This window comes from Phaethon aethereus, assembly GCF_964289735.1.
Source record: "Phaethon aethereus genome assembly, chromosome: 2".
Classification (NCBI taxonomy): Eukaryota; Metazoa; Chordata; class Aves; order Phaethontiformes; family Phaethontidae; genus Phaethon; species Phaethon aethereus.
The window spans coordinates 105,869,183-105,883,087 of record NC_138582.1 but is presented as its reverse complement, the minus strand read 5'-3'; the positions used below and the strand labels follow the sequence as shown (position 1 = coordinate 105,883,087).

At 36.0% G+C, this 13,905-nt stretch overlaps 1 protein-coding gene across 1 annotated transcript in view; it reads left to right on the top strand.

Annotated features, from left to right (window-relative positions):
• The window catches only part of RECK (reversion inducing cysteine rich protein with kazal motifs), a gene marked incomplete at both ends in the record, with an annotated part of 67,370 nt that overhangs the window by 22,667 nt on the left and 30,798 nt on the right, over positions 1 to 13,905 (top strand). Inside the window, 2 exons of the mRNA XM_082015043.1 lie at positions 2,561 to 2,646; positions 5,623 to 5,670. Coding sequence (XP_081871169.1) covers positions 2,561 to 2,646; positions 5,623 to 5,670 — 134 coding nt within the window. The remainder of the gene's footprint in view (positions 1 to 2,560; positions 2,647 to 5,622; positions 5,671 to 13,905) is intronic.

Here is a 13,905-nt window from a genome sequence, read left to right as displayed (position 1 = left end):
TCTCTACATATGAAAGTTATGTATAAACAACTGCTATATTATTTTAGGCCTAACATAGAAAGTAGTAAGTAGTTGATTTGGCAATTAAGTATACATATGTAGTTAAATATACGTGCATGACTTCCATGTAGACATGCATTTACTTTTGGAGTTAGTTTAAAACAATGCATCAAATTCCAAATTTTTGAACATTGATTACAAACTACTCATGTGTGCACAACATCCATCTCTTTAACACTTCCAAAAAGATCCTCAATCTCTGAAAAACTTCATTCCTTACCCCAGTTATGGGAGTGGAAGGTGAGCTGAATTTGCAGCTGTTCATGACCTTCACAGCTGCTTTGGACTAGTTTGCATAGGAGAGGTGAGCCAATATTCTGAATGGATGTAAAGAGGATTTGAACAGTCTCCATAAAGACCAGTAAATCACTGGCCTGCAGTGCTTCCAGAAGGTCTGGACCATTCAGATGGTACACAGCCACTTCAAACTGACAGAATGCAGGCTGCAGCCAAAAGCTGTTCTTCACCTTTGCCTCTCTGCTCCCTCCACCTGCTATGCAATCCTGCTACCTTGCTTATGTCAAGTATTAAGGTTTTAATTTGCATTTTAATAAATGTCATTAACATTTTAATTTGCTGGGGAAATATGTTAATTTAGCTAAAAATAATTTGCTCCTCCTTTGTAAATTTACTATTAGTGTGTTTTCTTAATTTGCCCATCAGAATGTCATGAAAGACTGCTGCTGGTAAGACTTTCTATGCCACCTGTGTTTGGAAAGCCGACAAAGTGTATTTTAAAGGCAATTTTTTCACAATAAATACCTACTGGTGATTGTTTTCCATTGATTGCAATGATTTTTAATTACTTTTTTCCAAGTATTTTCTTAGCATTTAAATTTAAGCTCACTGGTCTCACTCCTAGCTCCTTCACTTCCCTTTATTAAAACTGGACATTCTATGTGACATTTCTGAGCAGGCATTTCTACTAAGCTTAAGGGCATTTTTTTAAATTAAGTGGCTGATTCTTTTACTTCGTACTTTTTATTTCTACATAAAGGATATAATTTGTGCATGTCCTAAAATACTGCTTTGGTTTTAAAAATTCATTACAAAAATGACTTGTTCATTTAAGCTAAATAATTCAACCCCCCACCCTAAGAAAAAAGTGCATAACAAATTTGCTGCTGGACAGCTGCATGGGTTAAACCTTCCCTTTAATTACTTCTGTCTTTAAAGTTAGGTAAGAAGTAGATGCAAGAATGCATGCTTCTTTTATTTGATTTCTGATGTCTTGGAAACATCAGAAAATCTATATTTGCAAATAGATTAAGAGGATGAAACAACTTATGCCGGCAATTTGCTTTTCTGTGTAACATTATGGTAAGAAATGGGGCTAATAGGAATAGTGAAATAAATGGAAATTTAGACAGGGAGATTGGAAACCTCTATCGAAGATAATGCTGGATGTGAAACCATGTTATTGGAGGGCATAAACTACAGAGGAAGTGTTGTGGTTTAACCCTGGTAGGCAACTAAGCCCCACACAGCTGCTTGCTCACTACCCCACCAGTGGGATGGGGGGAGAATCAGAAGGGTAAAAGTGAGAAAATGCATGGGTTGAGATAAAGACAGTTTAATAACTAAAAATGGAAGAAAAACAACAACAAAAAGAAAGGGAAAAAAGCCCCAAGAAAAACAAATGATGCAAAAGAAAACAATTGCTCACCACCAGCTGACCAATGCCCAGCCAGTCCCCAAGCAACAGCAGCCCCTGCCAGCCTCCACCCCCCAGTTTTATTGCTGAGCACAATGTCATATGTTCTGGGATATCCCTTTGGTCAGTTGGGGTCAGGTGTCGCCCCTGTGTCCTCCTTGTGCATTCCCAGCCTACTCGCTAGTGGGTCAGTATGAAAAGCAGAAGAGGCCTTGACCTTGTGTTTGACATTGTGTAAGCACTTTTCAGCAATAACTAAAACATCTTTCTGCTATCAACACTGTTGTCAGCACAAATCCAAAACATAGACCCACACCAGCTATTATGAAGAAATTTAACTCCATCCCAACCAAAATCAGTGCAGGAAGCTTGAAGAAAAAGTAAGAAACATATTCTGGTTGACAAAGTTGGTAGAAAAATATGCTATTGAAACCAACAAGAGGATGTGTCTGTAGGAGATAATGTTATTAATTTTAATGAGTATTTTTTCCTGTTGGTTTCTGTTGCCTTATATTTCAGGTTAGATAAATCAAATTACCAAATTCTGATACTTCCAGTGAACATATGAAATAGTTTGCATAAAGCATCTTTAAACTTAGTGTATATAGGAATTACTTCATAATTGCCAAGTTCAGCATTTATTAATGCACAGACTTGCTCTTTTCTTGCTTAAAGTTGATTTGGAATGACTTCATAAATTCCAATAAAAATGTAATCTGCAAATAGGCTTCTTCAACGAGAATGGGATTATCAAATTTGAAAAGTAACTGATTCATGGGGAGGGAAGGGAAAATGATGGTATAGTTTCCCTTTCTGCTATAATATGTACTGTTATTATTTTCAAAGGAGTTTTGAAGAAGTCTGATGGATGGGTTGGTTTAGGTTGCTGTGAGCTAGCTATTGCTGTGGAATGTCGTCAAGCATGTAAACAGGTAAGGCTTTCTAATTGTTTTTCTGTGGTTAATGTCAAATGACGCTATGTGGAATTCATTTATGTGTTACCGTTTATGAACTTCAGGCTTAATGCATTTTACATCAAAATTAAATTATGACATAAACTGCTTTTAAAATAGCAAAATATGACTAGATGCCAGGAAGTACTAATGGTGATAAAGGCCAGCAACCAAATTCCAAAACAAAGAATTTACGTTTTTAAAGTGAATTTTCAATTAAAAAAAGTAAAAAGTTCAGTCTACTGAGATGAAAACCCAGTTAAAAAAATGTGGTAGGTTTTTGGGGGGACATTTTTTGGGTATGTATTTTCAACTGTGCTGTAGGACTAGGCTGCTTGCTCTGAATTGATGAGCCTGAAGAAGAAATCTTAAGGCTTTAGGGTTAGCTGTGTCATTTTTTGCATTCTGATGGCACATTTAATTGCTCAGTAATGAAGATAGAGTTAAGATGAAACTTTACTGTGTTTATAACTTTGACACCACAAAAGTTACTGTGTGAGAGCTGGCGAGCAGGCTGCAGGCATGTCCTAGCACCACTGCATATGGCAAATGGAGATAATACACTTAGTTTTGCTTTGCAAACAGTAGGCTTGTGATTATTGCTGATGTGCTCTAGTTTGTTACTTCATAGTAATTTCTTAACTGAATCCATAAAGATGTGCAACGTTGTGGTTACAGCCCCAAACAGATTTTTGTGCCTCTTCAAAGTGGTTTTTGTTCATCAGTTTGTTACTTTGTAGTAATTTCTTAACTGAATTCATAAAGATTCTAAAGCACTCTTTGGTTATGCTAAACTTAATTTCTTAAATTTTTTTTCTCAAAATCTGTACATGAAAGTTGTTATTTTAAAATAATGCTGAGTGGAAGGTGATGTGTGGCTGTTTCTAAGCTCTCTATTTTTTGCAGTGTAATGTTTAGTGATGCAACATTGTGGTTACAGCCCCAAATAGATTTTTGTGCCTCTTCAAAGTGGTTTTTGTTCATCAGATAGAAGAAAGTTGGTTTTGGTGTTACTGTATCACTGTTTTTGTCAAGTGACAATTTTAAGCATAATAGGTAAATTTAGCAATGACCATTTTATTAAAAATCTGTGAAGCATTTTGTGACCTTAAAAACATCTTCAAAGTCAAAGAGCATGTAATTATTTATCATCATCCTTGTAACTCAGTTTTGGAGCACAGTTGTACTTAATATTCACTGTAGTATCTTCAAGGTTACCTGTGTAATCTTAATCTTGGACCAGCAATCTACTGCATATTGTTACCATGCTGTCCTGGTTTTGGCTGGAATAGAATTAATTTTCCTCCTAGTAGCTAGTAGCTGGTATACTGCTGTGTTTTGGATTTAGGATGAGAATAATGTTGATGACAACACTGATGTTTTAGCGTTGCTGAGCAGTGCTTACACTAAGTCAAGGACTTTTCAGCTTCTCGTACTGCCCTGCCAGCAGAAGAAGCTGGGAGGGGACACAGCCAGGACAGCTGGCCTCAACTGACCAAAGGGGTATTCCATACCATGTGATGTCATGCTGAAAAATAAAAGTGGGAGGAGTTGACCTGGGGGCGGGGAGGTTGCTGCTCAGGGACTGGCTGAGCATCGGGTCAGTAGGTGGTGACCAATTCCATTGTGCATCACTTGTTTTGTATATTCTTTTATCATCATTATTATTTTCCCTTCCTTTTATGTCCTATTAAATTGTCTTTATCTCAACCCACATGTTTTACCCTTTTTTCCAATTCTGGAGGGGTAGTGAGCGAACAGCTGTATGATGTTTAGCTACCTGCCAGGTTAAACCACAACACATGCAAAAATAAAGATGCTACCTTCACCCAAAACCATATAGTTTAAACTATTTGACAAGAGATGAGCAGTGAGTACAGAGAGTAGTGTGGAAAAGAAATGAGGAGTGAGGAAACAAACTGTACTTTTGATGTTCTGAAAAGAAGATAATATGTATCTGTTACCAAATGCATTTTTTAGCAAAGTTTTCACATTTATCCAAATGTTTAAGTGTTTTCCAGACCTGATAAAAACACCTCCATTTATTGCAATGTCCTATGAAAAGCTGTTAATTTATGATTGTTATACAATTTCTCATTATTCTCAGAATCAGATGCTGTATTGTTTAATTGCAGACTCTGCTGTCTCAGAATCTTGGCTATATTTTGTACTTTACCTGACTCTGGCTGATATATTTCATATGATTTTCATTTAAACTAAAATACGGATACTTGCCAAACATTAGGGATAATGGAAAATATTTGGATTTTCATTTTGATTCTTGAAACTTGGGGGGGGCTTTGGAGGCATTTTGAAAAAGGTGATATGATAGGTCCAAAGTCAGACTTTACCCTGGTATTTTAAATTACTAGAGGGGGAAATAACTAATGTTAGTGGTAGTAATAATTTTGAATATCTGTCATGTGAAAAAGGAGCAAGAGGTACTCTATAGAAGAAACTGATCTGCAGTTTGAAGGGAGAATTTCTGCATCTGAGTTTGACAATAGGAACTGTAGGACTGTATGTATAAGAGGGAGGAGAAGGGAAAGAAGCACATAAGTGGTACTGAGCATGCAAAATGGGGAGATTTTTATGCTCATGTTCATCCATGATGTTCATGCTCATGCTCATGTTAACATCCTAAATGTTACCTGTGTTCTGCTCTATCTGGTAAACCTTTCACGAAAACAAAGTTGCTTTGTGTGCTTCCAGTATCAACTAACTTGGGGCAGAAATATGAGGTTTTGGTTTTCAATTAAATGTAGTATTGACAGTCATGGTTTCTGCTTTTTTTCTTAAAGCATTACATGGATTCTTTAGATTATTAAAAAAGAACATTTAAATTGATCATGAATCCATGGTTATCACAGTTAGTATAAAGGTAGAATCATCTTTATTTTGCAACATGATTTTATTGTTTTCTACTACAAGTGGAGAAATGTATCTGTCTTTCAGGCTTCTGCAAAGAATGATGTTTTAAAGGTCTGCAGGAAGGAATATGAGGTATGTGTATATGTGTCTGGATATCTCTTACTAAAAATCAACTGTTTTATAAATTCTGTAAAAAGTATCCTGTAGAAGAGGGAAAGTCCAGTCTTCTTATAGGCATGTTTCTGCATATACTAATTTTCATCCAAATGTAAATTACCTCTCTTTACAGTTTTTGTAAAAGTACAGTAATTTTCTGTAAAAAGGACTTGTCTTTTTTTAGACTTGCATATATCTTAATTTGAATGAAAAAGATGCAACTTTCAAAATGGAAACACGGATTCCAAAAAAGTTTGTTTCATAGGAGTTCTGATGAAAGTTGACATTCATTGTGAGCATTCATTCTGTCAGAAACATTTCAGCTTCTATTGTGGGAGAGTCAGCTTAAAAGTGACCTAAAAAAATAAATTCAGGAAAGAATAACTTTTTAAGTATCCTATCCTAATGTAAATGATTTCAAATGAATAATTCTTTGTAACATCAGTGGAGCTATGAATGCTTGCAATTATTTTGATTTTCTGCTCTTAAAATTGATCGTCAGGATATTTTCAGAAATCTGTCTTTACCTATATTCTTTTTAACACAGTTTGTAGAAATGCTATTCTACTAGGACTTCTTTTCTTTCAATCTCTTTCTTAATTAAAAGCCAGATTCCTCCTCCCCACTTTCATCTCATTTCCTCCTGCCCTGGATTAGGTAGTCCTGTATAAATTCTGCTCAGTTCAGGATATCAGACAATTCCCTGTTGTCTTGATTTGGGCAGAAGTGTAGTAGGTTTCCTGTTTTCCAGGAAACGTTGAATTGCTTTTTTTTTTACCCTTTTGGTCCTTTTGTCTAAACAACCTACAGAGTATTTTCCTAGACTCTTTGCTGTTGAAGTTAACATAGCTTGTTCTCTTAAAAATGAATTTTCATTTTAAGTAGTTCTGTCTCCTCTTATGCTATGATATGCTATACTGTCAACATCTGTAAGCTTCTCCTCTATTATGCTGGTCTGTTTCCTTCTTTTTTTCTGGATTTCTGCATTGCTGTAGAAGGTTGGCCAATATGGGTTGAAGGAGAACGGGAGAGGAAAGGTAAGAGATTAAAGAATGACTACAAAATGGTGATAGTCATCTTGTTTACTTTTCCTAGTTCTTCTTTTCCCAGTTTTTATCTGGAATTTTGGAAAGTGGGTCCCTCACTCTCATTCAAGAGTGATCTTGCTTTTATTGTACAGAAAACCTTAACTCTTTCTATCTGTGCAACACTAAAAAGAGAAGGAGAGGGAGAAAAATGATGGAAGAAGGAATCCGTCTTCTGGGTGGTGAAGGAGGAAAGAACTTTCTTAATGAGCACTAGAATAGTAGATACAGATACTGTGTTTGGGACAGAAATTAAGTATGTGACGTGGTAGATCTTCAGTTATTACAGAACATTGTATGACAATATGTTTTCTTATGTATCTGGGCTTACAGGTACTCATGAAAAATAGTACCTACAATGCTCTCAAGAGATCCATCGGTAATATAAAATTCAAGGAAGTTTTGCCTAAGATAGGAGATTCCAAAAAATACTTTTGGAGGGAACCTGCATTTTTTCACACCCTAGTCATTCTTTCTCCTTATTTAACAACAAAAAAAAAAATTCTTGGTGCCTTGGTGAATATGTCCTGCTCCCTCTGTAATCTGTAAGTAGCTTCTGTGTCTGTGACTGGTACAATCCTTTGTACTCAGCTGGGTTGGCTGGGTAAGAAAATGAACAACTGGGGAGTGGCTAGTTAAAACTGAAAGAGGTGACTTAAGATCAGGAACAGCCTGTGAATTACATAAATGCAATGTCATACATGCTGTGTTTGTGTTTAAGAATTCATACTTCATTCACTAAAAATGAGGATCCAATCTGAGAATTAGTTTACCATATAGATGCTGGTGCTTGTTCATCAGCTCTCAAGTCTGTTATTGAGATATTCAATATATAAATACATGACATGTAAGTAAAAACTAGCTGAATTAAGAATGTAAAAGTGTAATTCCCTTTTTGTAAACACTCTCATAGCTTACTGACTTTCACAGCTTGCTTATATGCTTACGTAAGGATTTCCCAGAGGATTTTCACAAGCTGCTTACAGTAGTTGACTGAACTGTGCATAATACTTTTCTGTAATCTTGAGGTTAGGGAAGAAAATTCATGAGTTACCCTTCAGTTACCCACTAGGTTGGTTAGCATGAAGAATGAGGTAAGTCTTCAAGGGTAGCGCACAGGGTTCAGAGCGGTGAAAAAACGTGAACACCAAGCAGGAGGTGTCACAAAGTTTGAAGTTGTTAAGCAGAGTCTCAGGTTGTGCAGTAGCAGAATCACTTTAGCATTGATGTGCCAGCTTTTCACAAGATTAATTGAAGATGCTTTTTCTGCTGATCATATATTTCTGGATTACTTTTACTGTAAATATTTATGAAGCTTGTGATTCTTCTAATTTGGAGATTTTACACATTTTAGAAATTAATCATGTTACAATAAGCTATTCATTTTACATCAGTGCATTGAAGATTGCGTGTCATATTCAGCATTTTTTTTTTTTGAGTAGCACTGCATGCAGAAATTAAAAAATTTAACACAGCTTGCTGAGTATTTTTGAGTGTTACTGAAATGTACTTTATTTGCCTTCTTTTGAAAGATTTTATGCTGGTAGTCCTTTTTCCCACCTTCTGCTTCGCAGGTGCTCATTTTGTCATCTTCATTTTTTCCTCTAGTTCTATGCATCTCAACTCTTTTATCTTTCACTGCTTCTTCCAGCTTTCTGCTATCCTGTTCATCTACCTCTAAAAAGAAGGTAGGTAGTAGTCAAAAGAAGAAGAAAAAAGCTGAGACTGTATGGATTCTATGTAGGATTTTCTCTTTTTCCTATTTTTAAAAGCTTTGTGCAAAGTTGAGGTTCATTTTTTGAAAAGACTGCATGGAATGAATGCTTGGAGGAGTAACTGAAAATAGTTTATAAAGCTTGAAATAAGCTGTAAAGGCTGTATTATTGTGTTTAAGATCACTTCTTTTTTCTATGCATGGGAAGGGTAGTACTAAAATTTCCATTAGATTGCAGCTCTTGAGTCTCTACACTGCATACTGTGAGTTCACGTCTCTGCGCATTGAAGAACTCCATTTCTTATTTCATGTAGGCTAAATAAGACATTTGAACTTCTCTAGTTAATTGGCATTGTGAGAGCTTTGCTGCAGCTGAGCACTGTTAACATATGCCATGCGGTCAAAATATAATTAGAAATGTTGCCAGTGATTTAGCTTCTGCTCTTAAAACTATTTTTGACACACAGTAGTAAACAATTTTGATGTCCCTGGGCTGTTTAAAGGTATTTTTGCGCTCTCAGATTTGAGCACTGTTTAGCATAATCTGACTTTGGTTTCTTACAATTTTTAAATACAGAAACTTCAAATGCAATGCCTGCAGCTTCAAGGGCTGTAGTAGGGATTCAAAAAAGTATCACTGTGCTAAAGTACTGGCTTTTTTATCTTCTAGTGTTATATTATCCTGCTTTATGCTGAGGTTTTAGTGAATGCTGGCTACTAATTACCCCTTCTGAAAAATACAGTCAGCATTTTTTAGCTCGTATCTAATTGTTTGTGTGGATTACTCAGAGACAATAGATTATAACTCAAGGAGCTGTTTCGGAAAAGGTTCCAAAACAGTTTTAATGAACTCCTAAGGCACATGTCTCTGTGTGGCCCCTGGAAGTACTACTTAATGAATTCAGGACTCTGACCATATACCACATGTTGTAGCTAATACTATTGTCATCTTACCTTCTGGTGCTTTTTGTCGCTATTCTCTACTTTTCAAAGAAGGTTGATAGAACACACAATGATCTTGACAAAATTTAAGGTGCGGTGATCTTGCTCTACCTTGCTGTGCAAGGTTCTCACTTCTTTACTGATTTACGTATTTGAGGAAAATCTTTGCCTTGTTAATTAGTGTAAGTTTTTAAAGTTCTTAACAGATGTGCACCATCATTTGAAACTTCAGCTGACTCCACTAAACATTAGTATGTTACCTTCTGACTTTATCTTCTGTTCATAAATTTGAAGATTAAATGAAGTCAAGGAGATATTAACAGGACTTTCATTGCTGTTCTAATAGAGTGAAGCATTTTGTTTCCTAGCATATTTGTTAACTGTAGGTAATACTTCTGAATTAAGATGGCCTTAACTGGATAAGATCTATATGCAAATATTTGACATGGTTAGGTTGCCCAAGACAACAGTACTAAACTTATTTTTCTGCCAGAGTTAGTAGAATACAGATACCATGATAATCTTTAGGGAGGAAAATAATCTTTGATTTTTAGCAAAATACTCTTAATTCTGGTGTGAAAGAACAGCTTCGCTGTCACTTTTCATTCAAGACACAAGAGGCAGCCATTTATAATAAATGTGCTTATAATATGAAAGCATGCCTTACAATGCAGAAAACTTCTTCCTTTAGCAAAATGTCCTGCTCTATTTGTGTTTGTGTGCATTCATTTTGGTTTTTGAGCCGTTACCTGCAGCTGATGAGCTCCAAAAAGAGCGAAACCAGTTAGGTCCTGCAGTACTGGCTAAAATCTTTCTTTAAGGAGCTTGTGGTGAGGAATATTGGACAATATTCTCTGCTGGATAAACTTCAGTTGCCTTTTTCAATTCCATAACACCAAAAGATCTTTGGGGCTGTTTTCTTTAAGGCATACATGGTTGTGTTGCCTGTGTCAGCCTGCTACTTTCCATTCCTTCTGCTTGTAGTCTCATAATCACCAGTTTCAGCAACATTTGGTTTTTAAAAAAGAGAAGTCTGAAAGACAAGATCAATAGACATGTAAAACAAATCATTGTGTTTTATAAGTTTTGATATTGCCATCTTTGTTCACTTAATATTTTATTCATGAGTTGAAAATGGAGTATCAGACAGTATGTGTGTACAGTATTGCCTTTTTATCCTCATTTTCCCAGATCTTGATGACTTAGTTCTTCCTTTAAAGAGAACACCCTTTTCTGCTCTTTTGTTTTTTGTGGGATTTGCTTTGTTTTGTTTTTCCTTACCTGTATCTCTGTTTTATCTTTTGCTTTGTTTTTGATGTCTTTCTCTTCTGACAGTTCACTAGCAGATTGAGAAGGAAGCTTGAGTGGGCAGAAAAGCTGCTGATTCCTTTCTGTGGTGGCTATGGGCACTACAGGTTCATGAAATATGGTGGGTTGCTTGAACAACTCAGTGCAGGTGAATTTCTTCCTGTTCCTTCCTGCAACTGCTCTTTTTCTACACACATTCCCTCCCACTGCTTGCCATACAAATATACTTCTCCTTACCATACTCTGCCTCTGGCATCTGGCAGGTCCTTCTAAAAGATGGTCTCTAAAAGGTTATTCTATTCTATTCTATTCTATTCTATTCTATTCTATTCTATTCTATTCTATTCTATTCTATTCTATTCTATTCTATTCTATTCTATTCTATTCTATTCTAACTTAGTATTATACCTGTTGAAATTGCTGATTTAAAATCCTAGGAGATGAGAAAAAGGAGTTTTCAGCAGGGTTACTGAGAAAAATAAGGTTACGAGAAGATTATTAGTGTCAGAGCTAGTGTAAAGGTATTGTGTATACAAGAGTATATAGCTGGGAACAGGGAGAGAAGAGTTGAAAACAAGGTGAAAAAGAGAATTAGGATCACCTCTTAACAGAAAAATGAGCATTATTACAGTGATTCAGCAGTCTGTGGAACTATAGTTTCAAAGTACAGAAAGAAGATTTATTATCTGGTTAGGGCATCCTGCCTGTATAAGATTGCTGTGCAAGATTGCTGTAAGAATTTTGTCTCAACCTGAGCCCTTCTTTAGAGGAGGAATATTGGTAGATGCCGTAATCTTCTCAACATTCTTCTCTGTTTTGTGTGTAGTTACAAACTGCAGACTGAGCTGTGACAATGTTATACCTGAACTGCATATTAATAATTTTTTTGTAATATTCAACTTTTAAGTAACATGACAATTTTTAGCCGAGTTTATAGCAGCATTACATCATGATTCTAAGTATTTTTTGTGCTAACAGGGTCACGTACCTAAGTATAACCATGACAGACAGACTTTAGCCTTTTCAGGAGCCTCTGCTGTCCCAGTGCATTAATTAATAAAGCTGCAGTGATGCTTGCTACCTGGCTGGTTTGTATGCCATGTTCTAGTGCTTTATACAGCGTGAGTGTGGAGAAGTCTAATTTCAGCAGCTTCTGAGGACAATCAGTTTTGCGTCAGAGTGATGTTGTGTATGGCAGTTACTGTCTGGCAGTTGTTTCTTTTTTCATACACAGAAGGTCCCAAAGAAACCAGGTGGCCACATTGAAACAGTGGCTTTCTGATAACCGTTGTCTGGCATCCATAGAAAAGGATGTATGGTGCTATAAAAATGACATGAGCCTTTAGGCAACAGTATAAATCTTCTTCACAGATGTAGGATGGTGATTCTGTCTACATGTTCTGTTTCCATGAGCTCTTTTGTCCCTCTGTGTTACACAGATGAATGGGTGACAGGATTTGCTTTGTGGGTAAAGAGGGAAAATCTGAAGTGAATACATGCAAACTTGCTGCTGGGATGAGGAATGTTGCTGTAAATTCATTCTCAGTCTCAGAGAAATTATACAGTATGTGCTCATGTGAGAAAAGATACAGAATTTGGTGGAGGATATTAGAAAAATGAAAATAAAATGACTGAATTGTTACTTTGTGGGGTTTTGGGTGTTGTTTTTTGTAAGGCAGATTTTTGAATTTTTGTGTGAGGTGTTCTCAATAGACCTGTGCTTTCATTCATGATCACTAAAATTATAGGTAGCTGGTGTTCATGGAAAACTAACTTATATTTTCAAGTTAAATTTGTGTTTATTCTCTTAGGGCCATTATTTCAGTCCCACATCTGCCATGTTTACCCATAGTTTAAATTAATTTCTGACTGTAAATAGAAGAAAACGATGCTGCTCACTACACTATTGGGACTGTCGTCTTTAAAATCTTGCATTTGACTGTTAACATATTTCACTATCTAAAAATATACTATCCAAAAGATGATACAATTGTGAGACTGTAGAAAACAGGATTGTGGCACTATGATTTACATGGCATAAGGGCTAATTGGTGAGTTGGAACTTGTTATTTAAATTACAGCATAAAATAAAATCATTAACGACATGATGCAAACTGAAACATCAAGGCTTGAAACTTTTCAAAACTAAGTTAAAATATGAGTCTTCCATCTTTTGGTACAGTAAATAATTCTTTTGGCTCTTCAGATTTTCGTCAGAACTATGTCTATACAGCAATGCCAATTCATTTGAATGCTAATTCACACACAGAGAGCCAATCTAAATTCTGGTGTGCTTACTCTTAAATTAACAACAGAAAGGAGGATGAAGATAGCTATGAAAATGATGAACAACATTTAAAAAAGAACCATGTTTTTACTTGGGTACTTACAAAACTTTCATGAGGAAAAAAAAAATTAAAAAGGCAAAGTGGGTTTGTAGAATTCTTCGGTTCTCTAGTGGAATACATGTGCTTAATGAGCAGCCCTTCAACAAAATAGGAAATTATTTTGGTGTCAGGTCTGGTGTCAGGATTTAAGATGTCTCTGAAGGTGAGTAGGTAAGGGAAAGGGTGCAGAAAGTGTGGGTTATATGCTGAAGCTGTGTAGTGGAGATGAGACTGCCTGTTTGTGCTGCTGCTGTGAACAGAGAGATGTTCTGGATTTACCCTTCCCTGTTCGGCTTAGCTGAACACAAGCAAGCTGCTTGAGAGGGAATCTTCAGCATTCAGGTGTTGTAGTCACTGGTATTTTTATGAGTTAGCCAGTGGGAGATTCGATCACTTTGATATTTACTTTGCTTTTCTCTGTAATCCTACCTGGATTGTAGGGAGGGTAATAAGGATTCTGCCAAAACAAATTAATTGACTCAAATGATCTCCGGGAAGAAAGCAAGTAGAGAATATGAATTGAAAAACAAACTCCTGCACTCTAAACAATCTCTAAGACAAAAAGAAAAATAAAAACATCAAGATGATTCCTAACATGTTTGTATTTTCTTCACTTTAAAAATGTAAACTTCTATCTGTTTGCAGCAGTACAAATTTTCACAAAAATACCCCAAAGATTATTGGGATACCCACTTTTCTGCAATGCAGTAAATACTGGTAACTAACTTAGATGAAGAATCTAGTGAGCTACTGAGATACTTTAGGTCTGCATTTT